Below are 23,999 nucleotides of genomic sequence, written 5' to 3'. Positions count from 1 at the left end.
CTTCTTTGTTTAATCTAAATCTACCTTCTTTCAGCTTAAAACCATCCTGCCTTGTCCTATCACTACAAGCCTAAAAAACCTTTACCAGATCCACGTCTTTCCTGCATGGGGACAAGACAGTTTAGTGCAATGCACTGGCATTCAGATTGCATTATTGTTGTGGGGCGCTCCAAATTCTTCCTTCCCCTACCTCATCTCCAGAGGTTTGAATGGGGAAAGAAGAAGGTGCAAAAAGCTGCTTTCCCCCACCCCTCCTTGCAGGCTTGAAGAGGGAGCAGCAGAAGTTCTCTTTTCCACACATGTACTGATTGGTGTGGAAGCCTGCACTGGCATCAGCTAGCAGTTGGCTGGATTCTTTGTGCCCAATGGCAAGCGGGCACATTGTCTGGGGAAACAGAGTGAGGAAAAAGGCAGAGACTTTCTGCCTTCACAGAGTTCCCTCTTTGCAGTGGTCCTGTTTTGGACTGCTCTTGCTTTTGGATGCCTCCCATTTCACACAGCTTCCATTTTAGCTCTGTTCTGTGCAGCTCCACTGCAGCACTGCTCTTGCACTCTCCATGCTGCTCCCCAACAAGTCTGCAGGTCCTTAGGTCCATTGGAGACAAAAGCTGCCAGCGGCACCCAGAGCTGGCTTCTCTGGGACCACACCACAGCCTGACTCCCTGCTTGCTGCCCCACGCTGGGGAAGGCGTTAGCGGTTTGGCTCTCCCCTGTGCTGCTGAGGCAGCACCGCTTCCACGACCATCCCACTGCTGGATCCCATCACTCCCACAGAAGCTGTCTGAGGCACTTTTGACTTTGGTGAGTCTTCCCACTCGCCTTGGACTTCTGTGGTGTGGATTCTTAACGTGGATATAACTTGCAGTTTCAGAGGCTGCTGACAGAAATTCACCAGGCATTGTGGCAAACTTCCTACCTCACCTCCATGAGTAAAGTCTGTTGTTCCCTTAAATTCTCTGCTCAGCCTCATTTGTAAGTGGAATAAAACTGTGTTGTAGCTTAGCCTTTTCCATTTTCTGACTTTCCTAAATCACTAAACTTGCCCATAAGCATCCTTTGAAGATGTCCCGACCGAGTTAGAGGCTGGAAATACACCTTAAGTAGTTCTGTATATAGGGATTTTTGGGACATTAATTCTGTTTTTCTAATTCCTGCCTCAGCCAGTCAATACCCAACCAAATCAATTACCTGACAGAGATGTCTAAAAAGTTGCAGAGATTTCTGGTCCATCTCTCCTCTGGCTAGTACATGACATCGAAGATGTAACAAAGCATTCACCAGGAGCTGTTCCAGAGTTGGGCAAGGCTGCTCTGCTCCCTCAGATTCTCCTTCAGAGCGCTTCAGAGAAAACTTTTTAAGCCCATGAAGGACCTCAACTGAATTCACTGAGCACAGAACTTCTGCATGAGCCAAGTAAGTAGGGAAGGCAGGGCCAACAGAAGGGAATGACAGCAATGAAGTGAGGAGGTTGGTGAGGTCAGCTGGACGCACAGAACTGTTCAGCACTGCGTAAACCTCAGATGCCACCAATCGCATGCCGTGCTGCAGCTGCAGGATGGCAGCTTGCAGTGGGATGATGGCATCAGGAAATGCAGCATACTCCTCTGCCAGGTGTTTTCTAAACTGGTGGTGTGATTGTTGCCAGGAGGCTTCCTCGTTTAACAGGTTTTGTACTGCCTGCAGTGATTTAGGTCTTTGTCCACGGAGGAACTGCAGGAGGCGGCCTAAAAGCTCTTGGACTGAAGAAACCTGTGCTATGCTGTTGATGTATTGGTGAGTTTCCTGGTATAAGCAATCATAGGCTGGAGCTGGAGGCCTGAAGGCCTTTTTTCTGGAAAGGTTGCTTATTTGCTCCTTCAGCCTTTGCATTCTTTCATGCAACAGCCTGTTAAAAGATAGAACATTGAGCAGTTTAATCATATTTCATATAAGTGTTTTTGTATAGATCGATAACAGTTAGGCACATAAAAAGATCCACCAGAAATACTCAGCTAGTTTGTGTCAAGCAGTAAACAAGGACAAAACAAGAAGCTATAGCTGTGTAGCATGCACATGTAATTCTGTCCCCACTGGCCTGCCTTGCCACTTCGACAAAGTGCAATTACTCTACTGCTTGCCATCTGAGAGCTCTGTGAGAATTAAGGGGGGAAAAAAAAAGAGTATTACTGGAAGCAACCAGCAAAACTCCAGGGGGAACTTCTTTACTGTAAGGGCCACAGAGCACTGGAACAGGCTCCCCAGAAAGGTTGTGGGGTCTCCTTCTCTGGAGCCTCTCAAGGCCTGTCTGGATGTGTTCCTCTGTGATCTGTGTTAGATAGGATTGTCCTGCTCTGGCAGCGGGGTTGGACTCGATGGTCCCCTTGGGTCCCTTCCAACCTCTAACATCCTGTGATCTTAGCACCTCAATAAGCAAATTGAAACCTTAAAAATCAGCAACCTTTACTTCTGGAGAAGAACACAGAAATTATCAAGCTGTGGAGAAAAGCTCTGGAGCTTAAGCATCCAAAGAAGAAACTGAAACTCTAAAAGAAAAGAGTTAAGTGGTTCAGATGTTACCTGAGATGGGGATGAATATAGCTGCTGAATGCTTCATCTTCAATACTTTTTCCTGTATGCAGCTGGGATGACAAATCATTTGTTTTCCATTCACACTCCAGCTGGTGTAACTAAAAAGGAAAGCAGAAATCATTCTCTGACGTTCTGATGGTGGTAACCAAGTAGGTACATCATCTTATTACACCTTAAAAGGAGTTCTACCTCTGTAGCTTAAAAATCACGACCAAAAATTTGCCTATAAGCACCGAGGCCAAACTAATTTGTGTTGATTTTACACATTACAGAGGTAAAGGCCAATTCAGCTCCACACTCACCTCTTCTTCTGTGTACTTGAGCTTGTATTCTCTTTTAACAGCTGGATCAAACCTGGTGTGTGGAAGCCGCACCTGGATCTGCACCAAACCCATATTCACCCAGAGGCTTCCTCGACAAGCTGTCTCTGATAACTCTTTAAGCCCTTCCCCAAAGAACTGTTGCAAGCAAGTGAGCAGGAGAAACAGGAATTCTTTAGGAAGTAGATCCTGATCAGTGATGTTTCCAAGTATCTTGAAAAGGAACTCATACACAACGGGATCTTTGAGGTAAAGCTTCTCACAGCACTCCAAGAATTCTGCCTGAAGATCCACTGGAACCAGATCTACCAGGGCAGAGAGCAGCTCGCTGAGCATTATTCCTTGTAGTCTGGCATCTGTGTGTCTAGAGGCAAAGGAAGAAGAGAAGAATGAGAAAAGTTTACACACAGAAAGCAGACCTCTGGAATGTGCCTGGATTAAGTAAGATATATATGGAATAAAGGTCTCAATACCTAAAGTCTACTGTTGAAGGGACTGCCAAGTTGGTCCACAGTGCTGTGCTTACTTCGTGAAGCTGCTGTGCCCTCTCCATCCATTCTCCCAGTGTCACATGGGATGATGACAAAACAGGCAGCCCACTGACATCCCACTGCTTTGTCTTGCTGCTGCTAGTTAGAATTTCAAAGAAGCACTTGGAGAAAATGGCTCGGGTCAAAATGCCTGGGCCCTGAATTAAGAGATTAAGAGTTAGAATTTTCAGATGCAGTTTGCACTGACTCTGCTAGAACTTACAGCACTGCTTCAGAAAGTTGTTCTATTATTCAATTAAAGAGTGTCCAGTGCAGTGGTTTGATTAGGTCAGAAGATACAAACCTTCACAGAAGGGTTCATATGAGATTTAGGCAAGTTATGTTCCTCTGTTGCAGGTAGTGGCCTCCAAGTCAACCAGTAGTCTGGGTCTGTGGCAAAAGTACTGTTCCAAAGGGATGCCAATGCAGCATTTAACAGCTGAGATGACAGAACAGGCATTTCTTCAGGGGATATCTATGGAGAAATAGAAGCCTAGAGATAAGGACAATTTACAGCTAGAGAAGGCCAATCAAGCCTTAAACTAAGCCCTGTTCTTACCTCCTTAAGGTGTGACAAGTGCCACAGAGCAGATAGCTGGTGAGAAGCAGCTGGTGTCAACTTCAGAGAAAAAGCTACAAGCTGGACTACATCTGAGCATATGCTCTGTTCTTGACTGCAGTTCTTTCTGTAGCAGGTAAAAGAAATACAACCTAAGTAATGCTTAAGCAGGGCACATGAAGAAAATCATGTGGACAGCCAAACAAATTGATAATGGCAGGTGAAGTGACAGTAATGAAGATGCCCTGAAAGGTTAAAATGATGTTCTGAACAATGGAGAAGGACAAATACTCAAAGAATACTCAAAACACTTGCATCCTTCCAATCTGGCAGAATGTAAATACAGCAAAAGCAGGAAGAAGTATCTCCTGTAGCTCGAGGCCTTGAAAGCTCATCCAGTCCAACCCTCCTGCCAGAGCAGCAGCACCCAGAGTAGATCACACAGGAACACATCCAGGCAGCTCTGGAATATCTCCAGAGAGGAAGACTTCACAATCCCCTTAGGCAGCCTCTTCCACTGCTCTGTCACCCTCACAGCGAAAACCTTTTCCTCCTGTTTCCATGGAACTTCCTATGCCTCAACTCCCACCCATTGCCCCTTGTCCTGTCTTTGGGCATCACCCAGCAGAGCCTGGCTCCAGCCTCTTGGCACTCACCCTGCACATCTTTGTAACCATTCATGAGGACACCCCTCAGACTCCTCCTCTCCAAGCATCACAGCCCCAGCTCCAACAGGCTCTCCTCCTAAGGAAGAGCTTTCACTCCCTTTCAGCACTTTTCTGGCTCTGCACTGGACTCTTTTCTTTCAAGCAGTTCTCTGAGGTCCTTCTTGAACTGAGTGGCCCAGAACTAGACACAATATTCCAGATGCAGCCTCAGCAGGGCAAAGTAGAGGGGAGGAGAACTGCCCTTCTAACCCACCCCCGAATGGCCTTGGCCTTCTTCACCACAAGCACACATTGCTGGCTCACGGTCAACCCTTCATCCACCAGGATCCCCAGGTCCTTTTCCCCTTCCCTGCCTTCCAACAGATCAGTCCCCAACCTACACTGATACTGCATCAATAAAGTAAGCTTGAAAGAAAAAAACAACCAACTTCCTCAATAAAACACAAAACTACTCTCTGTTGTACTTTTTATAGCCACCCAAGAGCAGCTCTGCATGCAGACAAGGAGTGCTCATGCATTTAAACTCACAAATCCACACAAGCACATGTGCACCACACACATACATTCAGATCCCCACAGCTATCTGTATTAGAGCCATGGGTTAGTGTTGACTCTCGAGTGCTGAGTTGAGGATGGGACTGGACACTCTTTGAGGTCTCTTCCAATTGGATGTGTTTAGTGATTCATGCACACAGACACAGATTTACATAGAGATGTGAAGTACTGAGGTCAGAGCTTTTAGCTAGGGGTTCTGAATCACATGAAAGATAATATGTTTTTTTTTTCTCCAACCTTCTTACCTTCTTGCACAAGCTTTGGCCACGTAATCTGCTGTGAGTTTGTACTGCCAGAGCCCACCTATGTATTCCATTGCAGGCCACAGCTGAACCCGACTGCGGAGCTGGTTTAACAAGGCAGGGTCTAACTGACTGGAGATGGCATCTTCAGTAAACCTTTCCTCTGAATGACTGTATATCATTCCTTCTGCTCTCAGGTGTGAATGTACAGCTTTCACATAAATCTTTAGCTGACCTGTTTGACAGAGTGCAAGAGGCACATAAATGCATCTACTATATTTCTTGCCAATGACCATTTCACATCCATTCCATTTGTATGTAAGAAGGAGGGAAGGGCAGAAACCATCCAGTTAAGCTCTTTTAATGTGTTACCTACCCAGACTAACATCTTCTAAATGATTGGCTCTAATTAGCAGGCCATCAGCTTGCAGCAGTGCTTTCTTCAATGCCCATCCAGTGGCAGCAATTTTCAGGCCGTGCATTTTTTCCTGCCATCTGCTTTCTCCGCAGGCAAATCTTAGCTCCAAGATGTTAAGTGGTTTGCTGAGAACTTTCAACTGAGAAAAGCATTCCATGCCCAGTTTATCCTGCAAACACAAGGAGGACATTTGAACAAGTGGCAGTGTTTCAGCAGCACTTAAAAAAAGCTACAAAGAACAAGATCTGGGAAGAAGTTCTTTCCAGTGAGGGTGGTGAGACACTGGTACAGGTTGCCCAGGGAGGTTGTGGCTGCTCTTTCCCTGAGGGTGTTCAAGGCCAGGCTGGACGAGGCCTTGAGTGATCTGTTCTAGTGGGAGGTGTCCCTGCCTGTAGCAGGGGGTTGGAACTAGATGATCTTTAAGGTCCCTTCCAACCTAAACCATTCTATGATTGTATCTGTGACTGCAGTCAGAACTAAGGTTTCAAATTCACATCCACACAACTGAAATGCAAGTAAACATAAATGAAACTGCAGCACCTTAGGAATTTCTTTCTAGCCCTATTCAATGCAGCAAAGAGACAGAAACTGAAACATTTGCAACAGTTCTGCCTTCTCAAGTTTGGAGTTTTGTCCTTCATGAAGAACATCTCTGCTATGAGGATAGGCTGAAAGAGCTGGGCTTGTTCAGCCTAGAGAAGAGAAGACTTGGGGAGGACCTCAGAGCTGCCTTCCAATACCTGAAGGGATCCTGTAGGACTTTTCATAAGAGTGTCTAGCAATAGGACAAGAGGGAATGGGTTTAAGCTGAGGAAGAGTAACTTGAGGCTGGATTGTAGGAAGAAGTTCTCCAGTGTGAGGGTGGTGAGACTCTGGAATAGGTTGCCCAGGGAGGTTGTGGCTGCCTCCTCTCTGGGGGGTTGGATGAGGCCTTGAGCAGCTGAGTCTCATTGAGAGGCATCCCTGCCCATGACAGGGAGGTCAGTGTTCATGATCTCTAAGGTGCCTTCCAACCTTAGTAGTTCTGGGATTGTATGCTGAAACAACATTTTTTATCAATCTCACAAGCCCAAGAGGAATGTATCTTTGCTGGCCTGAAAGCAAATGCTGCTAATCTTTACCATTATTTTAAAGCACATTGGTATCACTGGAAATAAAGAGTACCAATACCTTAAAAGGAAGAGGTCTTCCCAGAGACTTCTGTAGTATCTTCACATTGGCAGAAGTACCAGCAGGATTGGCCAAGCAGCTCTGAATATGCTGTGAAACAGACTGAATTTCCTTGGAAACTCTTGGGGATTAAAGCACAAACAAACCCAGAGTTAACTTGGAATGGGAGATACAATGCAAAAGGATGCATAAGAGAGGTCTTTTAGCCTTCCACTACAGGGGTAGCTGAACTTAGAAGTGGGTAAGCACTCTGTAAGAGGAAAGAGTTGGTATGTGTTTGATCAGAAGTAGAAAGCAGGCCAATAGTTGCCAGGTTACCAGAAGCTGAGACCTGGGAACTACAGGGTCTTTGAGCTGTCAAGTGATAAACAGAGCCTGCAAGTACCATCCCTGTAATCAGAGGCCGGAATGAGGTGTTGGCTAAACAGTATGTGGAGTCAGCACTGACCTTGAAAGGCTCTGCAGAAGACAACCAGTTGCAGAGGGAGCCAAAGAATGCTGAAGGCTTCCCTCACTAGGTGGTTGCACGACCACCAAAGTCAACAATGCACATGGGCAGTAGGGAAAGTCATTACGTAACAGAGTGTGAAGTAAGAGAGGAGCTTGGTTCTCCTTGGTTCAGCCTTCTGGGACATACTGGACACATGCCACAGAATTCTGAACACATATAAACCCAGAGCTTAGGTGAGCTGGAGTGGCACCAGTCTTACCACCGTGATGGTGTGGTTCCCAGTGGGGACGCCTACCTCTCGAGATGACAGCTGACCAGCTCTGCTAGCTATGCATCTCAGCAGCTTTGCTGGCCAGTGGGACAGGGTAAGTAGAGCCTGCCCTTCAGCCAATAGAGCTACTCAGGACTGTTTGTCATATCTTATTCAGCACTGTAGTTTCTCCCTATGGCTGTAGCATGTGAGCCATAGGTATTGTGGTTTCCAGTATGCTTTTCCTGTTATGTTTTCAGTGTTTAAGCTGAGTATTGAAACTGTACCCAGAGGGGGTTAACCCATGTGTGAGAGTGTCCCCTGGCCCCAAAGAACTTACTGGAACACACTCTTAGTGATCATCATCTAAGTAAGAAGCAGCCCAATGGCTGCTTGAGTTTTAAAAGTGAACAGCTGTGGATCACTAATGGAATACAACTTGGACACTAATGGCAAAGTGTCAAATAACTGAAACTAACAAAAGGAGAATTTATATAACCATTCAACAGAAACATGACTCACAAAAACCACTCACTTGTGCTGGTCTGATCCAATAAGCATCTGAGGAATTCTGTCAATTAGATGTTTCATAACCCAGTGCCAGTGAAGAGACAGAAGTGACAACCCTGGGGAATCCACTGTCACAGCATCAGAGACTGCCCAGAACCGGTCACGCCACAGCAAGCAGTATAAAATCTAACAACAAGCCAAAACCATTACATTTTCCAGTTGCTGAGCCCTGCACCTTACAGAACACTTTGTACTTGAAGCAAGAGAGAAATGCAGAGATGTTGTCACCTCTATCAACTACAAGACCAGATAATGCTTTATGCTTAGTGACACATAGTCAGCACTCAAGTATGTGTTCTCTAAAAATACAGCAGGCTCTGCTGGTAGGTGAAAATAAACCACCCAAAAGCAAGTAACCCCTGCTCAAAGTCTACTATGTCATTTTCAGATCCCAGTGAAATGATCTTCGTGGTCTAAAATGGGAAAGGGAGAAGTGAACCACCTCTGTGACATGCTGACTGTCAGCCACTCAGGTTCAGATCTCTTTAGGTGAGATGGATGTGTATAGTCCCTTTATTGTTAGTGGAAAGAGACAATGTTAGGGCACAGTGGGTATGTAGGTCCTGGGTGTATGAATTTAGGTAAGATAATTCCCACTCTGAGGAGAATCTGCAGGTTGAAAATGGACATTCCACATAGAAGGAATGAGAAGAGAAATAGAGCCACAGAAATGAACACAGTGTTTGCCTGGAATCAGGCATATTCTGCATACCAACAGAAATACTGCAGTTCATTTCTTGGTCCCTGAAACTAGAAATAGTGTTCTGAACACTGTCAAACTTTACACAACTTCCACGAATGTACCATGCAAAGTCTACTCACATCATGCATGTCATCATCACTTAAGGCCACCTGAGTAGACTTCACCCAGTGAAATGTAAATGCATCCCAGAGTTCAAAGAAAGGAGCGAGGTTCACCACAATTGCATGAGGCAGGCAGTTGTAACTTCCTGGATCTGAGGTTTGGGGAAGAAAGAAAGAAAGGGAGAGACTGAATGTTCTAGTAATGTAACATGACAAATAGCAGCCAATTTCTCATCACTTAGAGTCTCTCTGGAGCTGGGGGAAAACAACTGCTGAAACCAGATCCCTAAGTGTCAAAGTAATAAAAAGTATTCAGAGAATCACGGAATTATTGAGGCTGGAATAGAGCTCTGAGATGATCATCAGGTCCAGCCCATGACCTAACATCACCACTTCCACTAGACCATGGCACAGAGTGCCACATCCAATCTTTCCTTGAACACCGCCAGGGACGGCAGCTCCACCACCTCCCTGGGCAGCCCATTCCAGTGCCTAATGACCTTTTCACATCAGGAAGTGCTTCCTAACACTCAACCTAACCCTCCCTTGGTGCAGCTTCAGCCCAGGCCCTCTCGTCTGGGCACGAATTACCTGGAGGAAGAGCCTGACCCCCACTTTATCACAACTTCCTTTCAGGTAGTTGTAGAGCATGATAAGGTTCCCCCAAGTCTCCCCTTCCCCAGGCTAACCAATTCCAGGTGCTTCAGCCTCTCCTCATAGAATCACAGAACCATAGAATCAAGCAGGTTGGAAGAGACCTCCAAGCTCATCCAGTCCAACCTAGCACCCAGCCCTGTCCAATCAACCAGACCATGGCACTAAGTGCCTCATCCAGACTTTGCTTGAACACCTCCAGGGACAGTGACTCCACCACCTCCCTGGGCAGCCCATAAGACTTTCCTTTCAGTCCCTTCATCAGTCTCATCATTCTCCTCTTCAGCACTTGCACAATTCCCTGTTCTATTGCACTGAATACATACACATAAATAAAAAAAGTAATAATACAGAATCAAGTAAACATTGATCAATTAATTCTATGCAACACACTGACTTCATTACTGAATTCTTCCTCTTTGTTTTAGGAGCAAACTTCCTAATTACAGAGAAGCATAGAAAGAGGAGTGGAACAAAAACACAACTGAAGAGCTTGTCTATTCCTACTAGCTAAAGACAAACTGCAACTCGAATTTCTCTCCACCACCTTCCTCGAGTTTAGGTAATTAAGACAGAAATGACATGAATTGAGATGTTCTAAATGGTGTAACAGCCAAAAGGAAGTCTAAAACCAAGCCACCTTTACGGAAATCCAGAGACATTCTCAAGACACTGTTTCTTGGTTTCTTGATGGCAATCAAATTCTTTTCAGTGTAGCTTCTTTTTTCTCTGTCAAGAAATAATACTGCCCTGAAAGAAAAACAGAAGTTGTTAGAAATTCAGTACCATTTAAAAGTCTTTGCCTTCTGAGAACAGTGAACTGCAAAGTGGCATTTGATGCTGTATTACGAAACAAGAACCACAAAGAACTGGAATATGGTTTCTGCCGAAACAAGGCTCACAAAAAGCAGATTCCTGATTTCAACACCCATCAGGAAGGAAAAAGCAGTGAGCTAATATGCCTGTGTGGCATACACCACCTGTGGGATGTGTGAGCAGCTGCTTCCTTCACAGAATCATAGAACACTGGGGTTGCAAAGGACCTCAAAAGATCATCTAAGTCCAACCTACCTGCCATAGCAGCATCACCTAGAGCAGGTCACACAGGAACACAACCAGGCAGCTCTGGAATATTTCCAGAGAGGGAGACTCCACAACCTCCCTGGGCAGCCTCTTCCAGGCTTCTGTCACTCTCACAGGTTAAAAAAATCTTTCCTCCTGTTTCCATGGAACTTCCTATGCCTCAGCTTCTGCCCAATGTCCCTTGTCCTGTCATTGAGCATCACCCATCAGAGCCTGACTCCAGCCTCCTGGCACTCACTCTGCACATCTTTATTCAAGAGGTCACCTCTCAAGCTCCTCCTCTCCAAGCAGCACAGCCCCAGCTCCCTCTGGCTCTCCTCCTAAGGAAAATATTCCACTCCCTTTTGTGGCTCTGCATTGGACTCTCTCAAGCACTTCCCTGTCTCTCTTGAACTGAGTGGCCCAGAACTGGACATAATATTCCAGATGTAGTTTCACCAGGGCAGAGTAGAGGGCAGAGGAGAACCTCTCTGGACCTATGAACCACACTGCTTACACTGTAATTGCAAGCAAGATCTGTGTACTCTTATTAGGACAGGCAGTCCAAATCCAGAAGCAGTACAGCACTTTAATTCTTATGTCAGAGACTTCACACTGTTTCTTCTGCCTTTTCTATGCTTTATCCTGCTGTTCTTTATCCTTGAAGTACTCCAGCCTATACAGAATGCTGGGAGCTCTGTTCCCTACATTAAGTGATTGGTTTGATTCTTCATCTATAGAAAACATAAGCAAAAAAAACTGTCTATCTGCATGAAATTTCTGCTTCATATTTCAGACCCTATCTAAACCCATACTTGGTAAATACTGCAAGTGCTTACACAGCACTGAACACAGCCACAGGGCAACCTCCTCAAGGCTTTTCTGTAACCCACCGGTTTGCTGCGGACTTCAAAAGGATTAGAAGCTGATCTGTGTGTTCCATTTCTGCATCAAAGTTCATGGAATTTCTAATTATATCCAAAAGCTGCACATTCCATCTTGGGTCCAGAGGCATCACGTGGTCATCTGGAAAGTCAACAGGACAGGACAGCAGTGGAAGCATTATCTAGCGAAAGGCTTCCCTTCACCCCCCTGCCTATGCAAGAATATTAGGCTTCCTTCTTTCTTTCCCTAAGTATAGTCTTAAGCTCTCTCACATCAGATATCCAAGCAAGAAAGCACCATGTTGGCTGAAAGTTCTGTAAATCAACACAGTGGAAGCTAATTAACCAGTGGTAAGCCTACCCCAAAAGACAGCCTGGGAACTCAAGTCCTTTTCCTTCACAGGACTATCCATAAAAGGTCCATGTAGCTTTCATGCACCTAACAAGCTTGGACAGGAAAACCACAGGCCTGAGCTCCCTGTAAAACACTGAGGGAATACTGCAGGCCTCAACATGGGTTACAGATGGGCCAACACAAAAAGTGCTGAGAAAAAACAGGATGTCTAAACTATCCAATCAGAAAAGCAGTTCATACATGCATCACTCTTAAAGGACATCACTGAACTCTGAGTGTACAGAGATACACACATAGGATTTGTAGTCACAGCACTCAATTTGCTTAGGATGACTGCACTTAATTGCTGTATTTGCAGCTCTAGACAGCAGCAATGCCTTTGTTGTTACTTCTTTTGCAACAAATGCAACATATAGTTAGAATTTAGCCTTTGTTTTGTTACACACATTCCCCAGGAAGGGTTGCAGTGTGTTCAGAGCACAAATAAAAGAAGCACCAATGTCTTGTAGATATATATATTTTTTCATAAGTACCTGTCATAGTTGGCTGTAGCAACTTCATCATGTTGCTGACTCCAGATGAGAGGGGACTGGCATAGAAACTCCCAAGGGCTACAGCACCTGCCTCCAGCTGAATCCGCACTGGGTCTGTAGGTGAAGGGGACAGAACATAGGTACAAAAGAGCATTTCATACACGTAAGGAAGAACTTCAACTGAGCTAGCACAAGCAGCCTGAAGCTCATTTGTCCACACACTCTAGACATGCTGGTTGCATTTTTGGTAGTAGCTCTAAAAAGTCTTAAAAGCAGTCAGAAGGTCATGGCCAATGAGATAAACCTGGTGAAGAGTTAAACTGGTGATACTTCATGTAGGCTATTAAACATACAGCTTGTGAAAATCCATGAGCTCCACATCACCCTCTCAGTACATCTATTTTCCTCTCCCTGCCACTTGGATCTCCATTCCCTACCTGCACTGAAACAGCAGACCTTGCTTTTAAATACTGTTATGCTGCCCTCAGGCTTGTTTCTAGCAAGCCTTGTTTTGTGCCCTTCCCCCTTCCAATCTAGTTTAAAACTCTTTCAGTGATCCCTGCTAAATCCCAGGCTGGATCCTTTCCCACCTGTTGCCAGCAGGCCTGGTGTCCTGGTGTCAATCAATCCATGATCAAAGAACCCAAAATCTTGCCAGATTCACCAGGCTTAGAGACAGGAATAGAATCATAGAATCATAGAATCAACCAGGTTGGAAGAGACCTCTAAGATCCCCCAGCCCTAGCCAGTCAACTAGACCATGGCACTAAGTGCCTCATCCAGGCTTTTCTTGAACACCTCCAGGCACGGTGACTCCACCACCTCCCTGGGCAGCCCATTCCAATGCCAATCACTCTCTCTGGCAAGAACTTCCTCCTAACATCCAGCCTATACTTTCCCCCAGCACAACTTGAGACTGTGTCCCCTTGTTCTATTGCTGGTTGCCTGGCAGAAGAGGCCAACCCCACCTGGCTACAGCCTCCTTTCAGGTAGTTGTAGACAGCAATGAGGTCACCCCTGAGCCTCCTCTTCTCTAGGCTAAACAACCCCAGCTCCCTCAGCCTCTCCTCATAGGGTTTGTGTACCAGGCCTTTCACCAGCTTTGTTGCCCTCTCTGGACACCTTCCAGCATCTCAGCATCTCAGTATCTCTCTTGAATAAGCAGAATTAATCTGCTTATTCTTTCATCACTCTCCACAACTGGGGGGATAGAGGAGAGCACCACTTTTGCTCCCAAATCCCTCAACCAACTTTCCCAAGGCCATGAAGTTCAGCCCAAAGTCTCTCGTTATCTCTAACATCTACAATCTGTTTCTTCATCTCCCTGCAGCCTCAATGCCTTCAATTTAATGTGGACAGTTGAGAGCTTCCAAACCATTCAAATGATCTGCTATGAGTGTTTTCACACAAATACACTCAATCAGACATTGCCTAAGAGAAATTTAAATGATCACATACCAAGCACTTGTGGCAGATTTTTGGCTAAGGAGTTAAGCCATTTAACTCTCAGTGTCCAGTCTTGATTGGTTGCCTTTTCTGTGAACAACTTCACTGAAGCCTGAAGGATTTCCATTTTATCCATCCAGTTGGCATCTATCTCAGTAGCACTGAATTTCAGGCTTTCAGGATTAGTGGACTGCATAACTTTCTGAAGATCTTGCAGAGTCAGTGGTAGTGTCCTGCAACACACAAGAAGTCCAGAAACCAAAGGCTTGAACTGGCAGCTCCAGGGAAAAATGTACTCTGCCTGTGAAGCTACTGCTCAGCTAACAACCATCTTTAGGCAAGAAGGCAGCGATGCAATTATCTCTCCCCTTGTCTTTAAAGCCAGTTTCCATCTCTAAAGCCAGTTTCCAACTTCAAACCAGTTGGGAGTATCTACTATTAGGAACTAACTCACTGCTGCCAAGAATTACTGCAGTGCCAGAACTGAACACACACAGCATTTCACCAGAATGATATGAAAAGGTGAGATGATAAAAGGCAAAGAAAGAAGTGTTGCATGAAAGCAGGAAGTACAGAGAATCATTGTTGTATTTAAAATGAATTAAACACTGGGGTTTTTTTTTTAAGGTCAGAAAGAAATTGAAGGACAACATTTGTGAGGCTCCTACTATCGTGTAAACCAGGTGTTTGCATTCCCATTTTCTTCCAAATGCCTACTCCTAAACTCACCTCAATGTACTTAAAGACTGAATAGGGTAAAGTATTATGGACTGAAAAATAAACTAAGTAATCTTGCATTTGCAGCTGTTAATGTATCAGTGCAGGATGGGGACTGATCTGCTGGAGAGCAGTGAAAGGGAAAAGGACCTGGGGGTCCTAGTGGATGACAGGTTGAATTATGAGCCAGCAGTGTGCTCTGGTGGCTAAGAAGGCCAAGGCCATTCTGGGGTGGGCTAGAAGGGCAGAGCTTAGTAGATCAAGAGAGGTTCTCCTCCCCCTCTACTCTGCCCTGCTGAGGCTGCATCTGGAATATTGTGTCCAGTTCTGGGCCCCTCAGTTCAAGAAGGACCTCAAAGAACTGCTTGAGAGAGTCCAGTGCAGAGCCACAAAAACGCTGAAGGCAGTGGAAGATCTTCCTTAGGAGAGGAGCCTGAGGGAGCTGGAGCTGTGCTGCTTGGAGAGGAGGAGCCTGAGGGGTGACCTCATTAATGTTGATAAAGATGTGCAGGGTGAGTGCCAAGAGGCTGGAGCCAGGCTCTGCTGGGTGATGCCCAGTGCCAGGACAAGGGGCAATGGGCAGAAGCTGAGGCATAGGAACTTCCATGGAAACATGAGCAAAATGTTTTCCCTGTGAGGGTGACAGAACGGTGGAAGAGGCTGCCCAGGGTGGTTGTGGAGTCTCCCTCTGTGGAGATATTCCAGAGCTGCCTGGATGTGTTCCTGTGCTCTGCTCTAGGTGCTGCTGGAGGTTGGACTGAATGAGCTTTCAAGCTCACTTCCAAACCCTAATATTCTGTGATTCTGTGAATGGAAAGGCAGCAGAAGGCTCAGCTAGAGTGTGACAATCACAATTTCTACCAGCACAATCTGCTAAAGGCACAGTTTTGCAGGGAAAAGAGGCACACCTACAGTAGTTCACATATCTTTTTTTTTTCATTTATTAGACAGAAAAAATCGTTTCTTGCCTACCTGCAGTTTTTCAGGTTGAGTCTATTGAGACAATACATGAGGATCTGTGCCTCACTCTGGACTGTAGAAAGAAGTGAATCTTCAGCTGCAAGCAGACCTGTAGGTAGGGAGTCTGGCCACAGTCCCATTGCTAGCAAGGAGTCACCCCATGTTTCATGGGAAGCCAGAGTTGAGGTATGCTTTGTAACCAATTCTAACACAAGCTACAACAAACATCAAAAAGCAGTTGAGAACCATATATAAGCATCTATTCAAGTACAGCAGCTCAGAGAACTCTTTAATTACATGTATTTATGCTAAAATCATTATAAACTTGTAGATATCTGAGGTAGGTATCTTAGACATAAAAAAATTAGGAACAGACAAATACTCTGTGTGGAAAAGATAACACACCAGGGATAGGCCATAAAATTCCACAAGTAGAAAAGTTAACATACATTGGAGCATTGGAAACTTTCTATCTGGAAGCACAGCTCAAGGCCTCATCCAACCTGGCCTTGAACACCTCCAGGGAGGGAGCAGCCACAACCTCCCTGGGCAACTTGTTCCAGTGTTTCCTATGAGATGATGTAAGAAAAGCTTTCAAATAAAGGACTGTTACCTTTTGGTTAATCTGCAGTTGTTGTGAGCGACCATAAACTTCCCAACAGGCTCTGTGAAAAGACTTTGCTAATCCAAGGCCTCTCTGCATCTGCTGCACAATTAATACAGCAGCCTGAAGCATAGGTGACAAAGATGACACAGAACCTGAAAGATACACAGCACTTAGGATGATATGGGTGTTTAGCAATTGTGAGCCCTTCAACCACTCCAGGATAAAAATCAAGTTTAGATCCAAACCAAATGAATCCTACTGGGTCCTGAAAATTGAAAGGGTTCTTGCCAAGAGAAGAAAATTTGTCAGGATGGGAAATATCAGGTGCCAGCTCAAAAAAAGGTGTCAAGAAGCTAAGATGAATGAAACTCAGTGTCATCTTGCTGCAAAGAACAACTCTGAAAACCCTTTGTTTCACAGTTTCCCCTTAGAAGATTCTGCCTTCCTGTTACAGTTTTAAGGCTGTGCCTGATTTTTCCAGAGAATTCAAATCTAAGGGATAAAAACTTTTAGAGATTGGACAGAGAATGATGCAAGCTAAGTTTATCTAATTCCACTGGCCTGCTGAATCTCCTATATTTTGCAGCACAAGCTTGGGTTTCTCTGTCTCTGGCTGCCTCCTGCTTGCTTCTGGTTTCTCTGCTCTGCCTGACTGATCTTGTTTGGGTTTGGAAAAGCACATGGTGGGAGGCAGAGACAGGTCCAGGCCTCTCTGGACCTCTCTGAGGTATAGGAGGGTGGCTTTGTGCTGCTGTTGAACTGTAAATAGACCTTATACATGTTTAATTCCTTTTATATCTTCATATTTAGTCTACATTTGTAAGTAATAATTTCATTTACCTTCCAAAGTTCTGAGTACATGTAGTAAATTTACTCCAGAGGGTAAAATTTCCAATTTGTGGGTGGCAAATGCAAACCACAACACTTTCCTGGAGCAAGACAAGTGACACCTGCCAGCATCTGGTATCTCTTTACAAAGCACTTCAGTTACCATCAGTTCTCTTACTGAGACAGAAAAAAAACCCCAACCTAACCCAAAAGAACTTGATTGTAGTTCTATGCCTTTACTTATGTAGGGGCATAAAACAGCCAAGCTTTTGTACTAAAGAGTGATTCCAAATGCAGATCACAGGATGTTAGGGGTTGGAAGGGACCTATGGAGATCTTCAAGTCGAACCTCTAGGCCAGAGCAGGACTGTATCATCTGGCACAGGCAGGGCTTGAAAGTCTCCAGAGAAGGAGACTCTCTGCAGAGCCTGTTCCAGTGCTTTCTGATCCTTACAGTAAAGAAGTTTTAGCTCGTGTTGAGGTGGAACTTCCTGCGAGCCCAGGTTGGTAACAAATTCTGAACAGATTACCTGCTATTGCTGCCTTGGTTTCTGAATGCACAGCCACAAGTGCATCACAGACACTGTCTCCCACTAAGCCCAAACCATGAAGGAGCAACTTCAAATCCAGATTGTCCAATACACTTCCATCATTCTCCCCAGGTACGTAGATTTCAATCCCACGGTTCCGCATGGCTCTGGATATCTCCCCATGAACTGGATCCATGGAAAGGAAAAGCCTGTTGGAAATCAGAATAGCTCAGCTGGGACAGAGAACAGAAGGGACATACAACAACCATCCAATCCATCTAACACTCTTAAGATGTAACTTAGGGCTTTAAACTAGCACTCTGGAACCACCAAATGTGCTCTTCCATGAAGTAAATTATTCTTTATACAAACAGGGACACTTCTATCTAGAAAGCCAGAGACATCTACTGCATTTAAATGAGAACTCTGCATGAATGATTATACTTTGAAATTAGCCACAGATATAGTGCAGGGTTTTAAACTCGGTTATATCTGAGCTCTCTTGATTTCACCATTTGCCTACTTACAAAAAAAAAGTCAAACTATGCCTCTGAGCTATAAAGAAGACTTTTAAAGGTCTTAGCTACAGCTTTGGATAAATCTGTGCTATTTAAAAAGCAAAGTATTCCACACCCTACTGCTAAGCAGGCATCTCTTAGAAGCAAGGAGCAGAAGAAACTTCTGAGACAGAATGCAGCAAAACACGTTCCTGAAAAGTCTTTGTTCCCAAATCAGAGGGACCAGAGCATATTAGTCCCAATATCCTTTTAATCAAAGAGGTAGGAATTAGACAGAACAGTCTGTATATGCTCCTCCCATCTCCCTCAGAGACTACTTCAGGTCTGAGAAAACACAGACTGTCTGTTTGGTTCTGAGGGGTCTCTGGACTTTGGGGTTTCATCTTCTGGCACTGAGGGAAACTCAGACTTATAGATAATGTGGAAAAAGCTGGGAAGAAAACAATGATGTCCATACACCAGCTTTCATTACCAAAGTATCAGACTACTTCACCACCTTCAGCACATCTATCTTCAACTCTCAGGCTCTCCCAGGCAACCAGCAACAGAACAAGGGGACACAGTCTCAAGTTGTGCTGGAGTAGGTATAGGCTGGATGTTAGGAGGAAGTGCTTCACAGAGAGAGTGATTGGCATTGGAATGGGCTGCCCAGGGAGGTGGTGGAGTCACCGTCCCTGGAGGTGTTCAAGAAAAGACTGGATGAGGCACTTGGTGCCATGGTCTAGTTGACTGGATAGGGCTGGGTGCTAGGTTGGACTGGATGAGCTTGGAGGTCTCTTCCAACCTGGTTGATTCTATGATTCTATGAACTCCTGTATAGTGAGAGACAAGGAGTGCTGAAATCCTAAATCAGAAATGTAGAATAAAGGCAGAGGTACACTGCTATGATTTTTGCAGTGTACTGGTCTGTGCTGCAACAGGGCTAGAAAGCCAAGCTTCTCAAACTCTCTGTCATATGCTTCTTACAGTGCAGTTCTCCTCCTTGCCAGACAGGCAGTGTCAATACAGTAGCCAGCAAACCGAATGGTATTCAAAATACCAAAAGACTGACTCACTGCTAACATTTTTTTCCCTAAATCTACTATAAAAAACAAGTGAGGGGAAAAAAAAAGGGGTAGGAATGCAAAGTACCTGAAGTTTGGATGAGGAGCTATTGTAGGAATTGTGCCATCTATCACACCTCTCTCACTCATGGTAAGAACACCTCCCGGTTCGAGCAGGGCATTCAAACGATCCAGCACAGAAGGGCTATATTGAAAACAAATTGGTATGGTTGTAAGAAGGTAACAAATTGATTTCTTTCTAGCCTGAAACCCAGATGATACCAGTCTTGAGCAAAAAGCCAAACAGCTAATTAGATTTTGAGGTACCAAGAAAACTATCAACTGTTAAGCTAAGAAAGAAGATACTCCTCCAGAAAAGTCACTGCTCCTGTGTATCGTTTCCACATACAAACGATTCAGCTCTGAACCATGCAGTACGAGGCCACCAAAATGTCTTACTTGCAGAAGTTAACGTTGTCCATCAACAGCCAGTCTCCAGACTGCAGGGCCTGAACCAGCATCCCATCCACCCACTCAAAAGTGCCATTGCTGTTACGGTCAGCAGCCTGGGCCTGCTGCAGCTTGAAACGCCGGAACTCTTCTACCAGCTGAGCAAACTCTGCAAGGAAGTGTATCTTACATCAAGACTTACATCACTGAGTTAGTTCCCTGCTACTTCCAAGAAAAACAGTAGTTGTGCTGTTAATAAACATGCATGCTTCCTAGTTTGTGAGAGAACATAAAACAGGTGTCAACTCTTCAAGTAGACCCCCACAGGCAAAATCCATGAGGACAGAGGGAGTGTTTGCAAGCACAGAGAAATATAAACTAGACTGACACTCTTCTTACTAAACAGACTCTTTCCTCCATCCCTGCTCCCCTGTTACACAAAGTTTGATGGATATGAATACCAAATTTAATCATTTTTTTAAAACCAAGCAATAAAACCAGCCCATACATTATTATGCTGCCTTTTGTAAAGCTTGCCTGATGGATGCTTCAGAGAACAAACGCAAGACCAGAACATCCAAATTGCCTTTCCTAGGAGCATAAAATAAGAGCTGCATTGCATCCTATGTTGAGTAGTTCAGTATGGGAGAATTTATGTGGGCTCCTCATTACTACCAGGTGGTAACTACACAAAAAATAAACTTGAAGAGCCATCACCAGTGTAACTTCCAGTACCTGAAGGAGGCTTAAAAGAAGGCTGGTGAGGGATGGCTTATGAAGGCCTCTAGTGATAGGATGAGGGGCAATGGTTTGAAATTAGAGAAGATTTAGATTGGATGTTAGGGACAAGTTCTTGACACCATGAAGATGGTGGAACACTGGAACGGGTTGCTCAGGGAGGCAGCTGAGGCCTCAACCCTGAGATATTCAAGGTCAGGCTCGACAAGGCTCTGGGCAACCTGATCTAGTGGAGGATGTCCCTGCTCAGTGCAGAGGGGTTGGACTAGATGACATTTGGAGGTCCCTTCCAACCCAAAGCATTCTATCATTCTGTGATCCTTCAGAAGCTGGCCTCTAAGGATGAAGCAACACACAAACACCTATAAAAAATCCCAAATTTTCCTCAAGTTTTCAATACACATCTACAGATTACTCTTATTTTCTTCACACAGTCTTACTTCACAGTGTCCACCACACCCACCTGCCTTTGAGTAAGAATTGATCTTGTTGTTCAGCCGCTGGGTAAGCACAAGTATTCCCTCCAGTTTGCTCACTAATTCAGCTGTAACACTTCTACTTCCTTCACCCAGAGATTTGGGTTTGTAGTTCAGGATGAAGCTGCTCCAAGCACGCAGCACAACTTCAGCATCATCTGCACAAACTTCTGTCAGGAGAAGACTGTCCCTTACTAGGGTGCTCACAGCATTCCCTGCTTTTTCCAAGAGCTGCTGCCACGGCCTGTTGATATCAACCTGAAAACATTAGAACATTAGCTCCTTCAGAAGAGTGTGGTGCCTCCATTTGGGGTTTAAACACCAAGATGCCAGTGGACTGGCCACTGTTAGGCAGGAAGAAGAAACGGTGCCATGCTACCACAGCAGCATTTACCTGTTCAAATCCACCCAGGAGCTCGGTGGTATCCATTGCGCTGTTCATGGCCATGATTTTCAGTCGATGGCCAGTCAGATGGGCCAGCAGCTCAACCAGGCTGGTTTTGCCAACAGCTGCTGGGCCCACTAGGATGACCATCCAGCTCATGTGCACACACTTCATTATGGACTCGAGGGACTGCAGTGAGTGATGCAAAAGTAAGAGGTTTCTGCCAGGACGAGGAATGTAGTTGCCCCGAGAAAGAACAGAGTAACCAATCTGGAAGGGATAATACACATGGGTGAGTAACTCAGAGGCAAACGGGAGCTCAGCTCTCTAAGCTGCTTCCTTTTCTCTCCACTGACAAAACCTCTTGTCAACAGCTTACCTGAACGTTGTATGGAGTGATGTGAAACTCTCTGGTTCCCGTATACACTTCAGCTTCCTGGCCAAAAATGTCTCTAAATATGGATATAACCTAAAAGAGTTGAAGGAAAGAAAGAGTTGTCAGTCCTGAGTTTCCATTGCTTGAAAAATTCACTCCTAAGGTAGCCTTCCCTCTCAGCTCCACAGCAGCGTGACAGTAACTAACACAGTTTAATCACAAGGGTAATTTATTCAAAGGGCAGCAAGCAATAGCAGTGAGTGTGAGCTGCCCACAGCAACCTCTTCATTAAGCATGCTTTCCTGTGACTTGAAATACTATGAAATTAGTAGTCACTCCATAAGTAAGCTCTTCAACACACACAAATATAATACTACTATAGAAGAGGAAGGTAAAATCATGAGGAAAATATCCAGTCAGTAACTTTAGTCTTATAATCTGACTGACTTTTAATTTAATAGAATCATAGAACAGACAATAGAATTGTCAGGGCTGGAAGGGACCTCAAGGGGCAGGGACACCTCACATTAGATCAGGTTGCTCACAGCCACATCCAGCCTGGCCTTAAAAACTTCCAAGATGAGGCTTCCACCACCCCCCTGGGAAATCGGTTCCAGTGTCTCACCACCTTCATGGGGAAGAACTTCCTAACATCCAGTCTGAATCTACTCACTCCTAGTTCTGCTCCATTTCCCCCAGTCCTATGACTACCTGACATCCTAAAAAGTCTCTCCCCAGCTTTCCTGTAGGCCCCTTTCACATGCTGGAAGGCTCCTTACAGCCTTCTCTTCTCCAAGCTGAACAGACCCAACTCTCTAGGCCTGTCTTCATAGGAGAGGAGCTCCAGCCCTCTGATCATCCTCCTGACCCTTCTCTGGACATCTTCCAGTACCTCCAGATCTTTCCTGTAATAGTGGCTCCAGAACTGGATGCAATACCTAAGGTGGGATCTCACCACAGTGGAGTAGAGGAGGAGAATCACCTCCCTTGACCTGCTGGCCACACTTGTCAGCAGCACCACACAGCTGGGTGTCGTTGGTGACCTTGCTGAGGGTGCATTTGACTTCTGCCACAATTTCAACATTGGGAAATTAAAGACAAGCCAAGGATTTCTAGGTAGGAGAGGGATAAAGAGGTGGCAAAGTTGGAATAACAACTGGAGCAGGCTTGTTTTATTAGAGGAACCTTAAGCAGTGTGTTTAAGATAACGAGGGGAGCAATTTGAGAGACAGATGAAAGAAGTGACAGATAAGTCAATTAAAAAAAACCACTAAAGCCAGAACAATCCAGAACTATAGGACATCACTTTGCTTGGTTCCACTGACACAAATGCTTTTTTAACCATATCACAGAACTACTTCTGTGCTCCCTGACTTCTTCCTCACAACTATGCATCCACACCATGCCACTTCCATGAAAACACTGCTATTTAATACAGACTCCCACATGAATATCATCTTTTGTTCTGTTTAACTCCTTTCTAATTCTTAGAATCATAGAATCAACCAGGTTGGAAGAGACCTCCAAGATCATTCAGTCCAACCTAGCACCCAGCCCTAGCCAGTCAACTAGACCATGGCACTAAGTGCCTCATCCAGGCTTTTCTTGAACACCTCCAGGGACGGTGACTCCACCACCTCCCTGGGCAGCCCATTCCAATGCCAATCACTCTCTCTGGCAAGAACTTCCTCCCAACATCCAGCCTGTACTTTCCCTGGCACAACTTGAGACTGTGTCCCCTTGTCCTGTTGCTGCTTGCCTGGGAGAAGAGGCCACCCCCCACCTGGCTACAATGTCCCTTCAGGTAGTTGTAGACAGCAATGAGGTCACCCCTGAGCCTCCTCTTCTCCAGGCTAAACAACCCCAGCTCCCTCAGCCTCTCCTCCTCTTCTTGCCTCCATTTACAGCAGCTTTCTGCTTTCATTAGTAGTTTGCAATTCAATGGATACTTTAAATGACAAAGGGGAGCAGGAACAGAAGCTAAACCTCCAAACCTCAATCAAACAATTTTTTTTGTCTATGAATGAATTTCCAGGCAGCTTCAAACTGACACCTGTATTTCTAGAAATACAATCTGAAGGGCAAGGAAGAAGAGAACACACAGCTCACCTTTTCTTTGTCTTCCCTGGTTCTCATTCTTTCTCCATACACCAAAAACACATGCTGGCCTGGGTCATAACATCCTGGGGACTGGTCAACCAGCATGAGTTGGCACCAGCGGAAAAGATCACGTAAGTTGAACTCCCAGGGTCCACCTTTCTGTCCCCACTTTTTTTCAGCCATTACTTCTTTGTCAATCTGGAAAAAAACAGCATTAAAAAAGGCTTTTTTT

General features: G+C 45.1%; 1 protein-coding gene across 1 annotated transcript in view; it reads right to left on the bottom strand.

Moving 5' to 3' along the window:
* Window positions 1-23,999, bottom strand: part of MDN1 (midasin AAA ATPase 1) — a 128,034-nt gene that overhangs the window by 49,676 nt on the left and 54,359 nt on the right. The window contains exons 40-63 of the mRNA XM_064169384.1: window positions 23,777-23,965; window positions 21,671-21,760; window positions 21,301-21,561; window positions 20,894-21,164; window positions 19,702-19,861; window positions 19,331-19,447; window positions 17,682-17,890; window positions 16,330-16,475; window positions 15,729-15,931; window positions 14,052-14,272; window positions 12,594-12,707; window positions 11,715-11,847; window positions 10,400-10,509; window positions 9,124-9,257; window positions 8,267-8,427; window positions 7,031-7,151; window positions 5,819-6,029; window positions 5,446-5,677; window positions 3,978-4,104; window positions 3,723-3,893; window positions 3,362-3,576; window positions 2,871-3,252; window positions 2,557-2,666; window positions 1,189-1,885 (exon numbers count right to left, since the gene is read on the bottom strand). Coding sequence (XP_064025454.1) covers window positions 1,189-1,885; window positions 2,557-2,666; window positions 2,871-3,252; window positions 3,362-3,576; window positions 3,723-3,893; window positions 3,978-4,104; window positions 5,446-5,677; window positions 5,819-6,029; window positions 7,031-7,151; window positions 8,267-8,427; window positions 9,124-9,257; window positions 10,400-10,509; window positions 11,715-11,847; window positions 12,594-12,707; window positions 14,052-14,272; window positions 15,729-15,931; window positions 16,330-16,475; window positions 17,682-17,890; window positions 19,331-19,447; window positions 19,702-19,861; window positions 20,894-21,164; window positions 21,301-21,561; window positions 21,671-21,760; window positions 23,777-23,965 — 4,785 coding nt within the window. The remainder of the gene's footprint in view (window positions 1-1,188; window positions 1,886-2,556; window positions 2,667-2,870; window positions 3,253-3,361; window positions 3,577-3,722; window positions 3,894-3,977; window positions 4,105-5,445; window positions 5,678-5,818; window positions 6,030-7,030; window positions 7,152-8,266; window positions 8,428-9,123; window positions 9,258-10,399; window positions 10,510-11,714; window positions 11,848-12,593; window positions 12,708-14,051; window positions 14,273-15,728; window positions 15,932-16,329; window positions 16,476-17,681; window positions 17,891-19,330; window positions 19,448-19,701; window positions 19,862-20,893; window positions 21,165-21,300; window positions 21,562-21,670; window positions 21,761-23,776; window positions 23,966-23,999) is intronic.

The sequence above is a fragment of the Pogoniulus pusillus genome, chromosome 31, assembly GCF_015220805.1.
Source record: "Pogoniulus pusillus isolate bPogPus1 chromosome 31, bPogPus1.pri, whole genome shotgun sequence".
Lineage (NCBI taxonomy): Eukaryota > Metazoa > Chordata > Aves > Piciformes > Lybiidae > Pogoniulus > Pogoniulus pusillus.
Note: the sequence above shows the minus strand (reverse complement) of the source record. Positions and strands in the feature narration are given on the sequence as shown.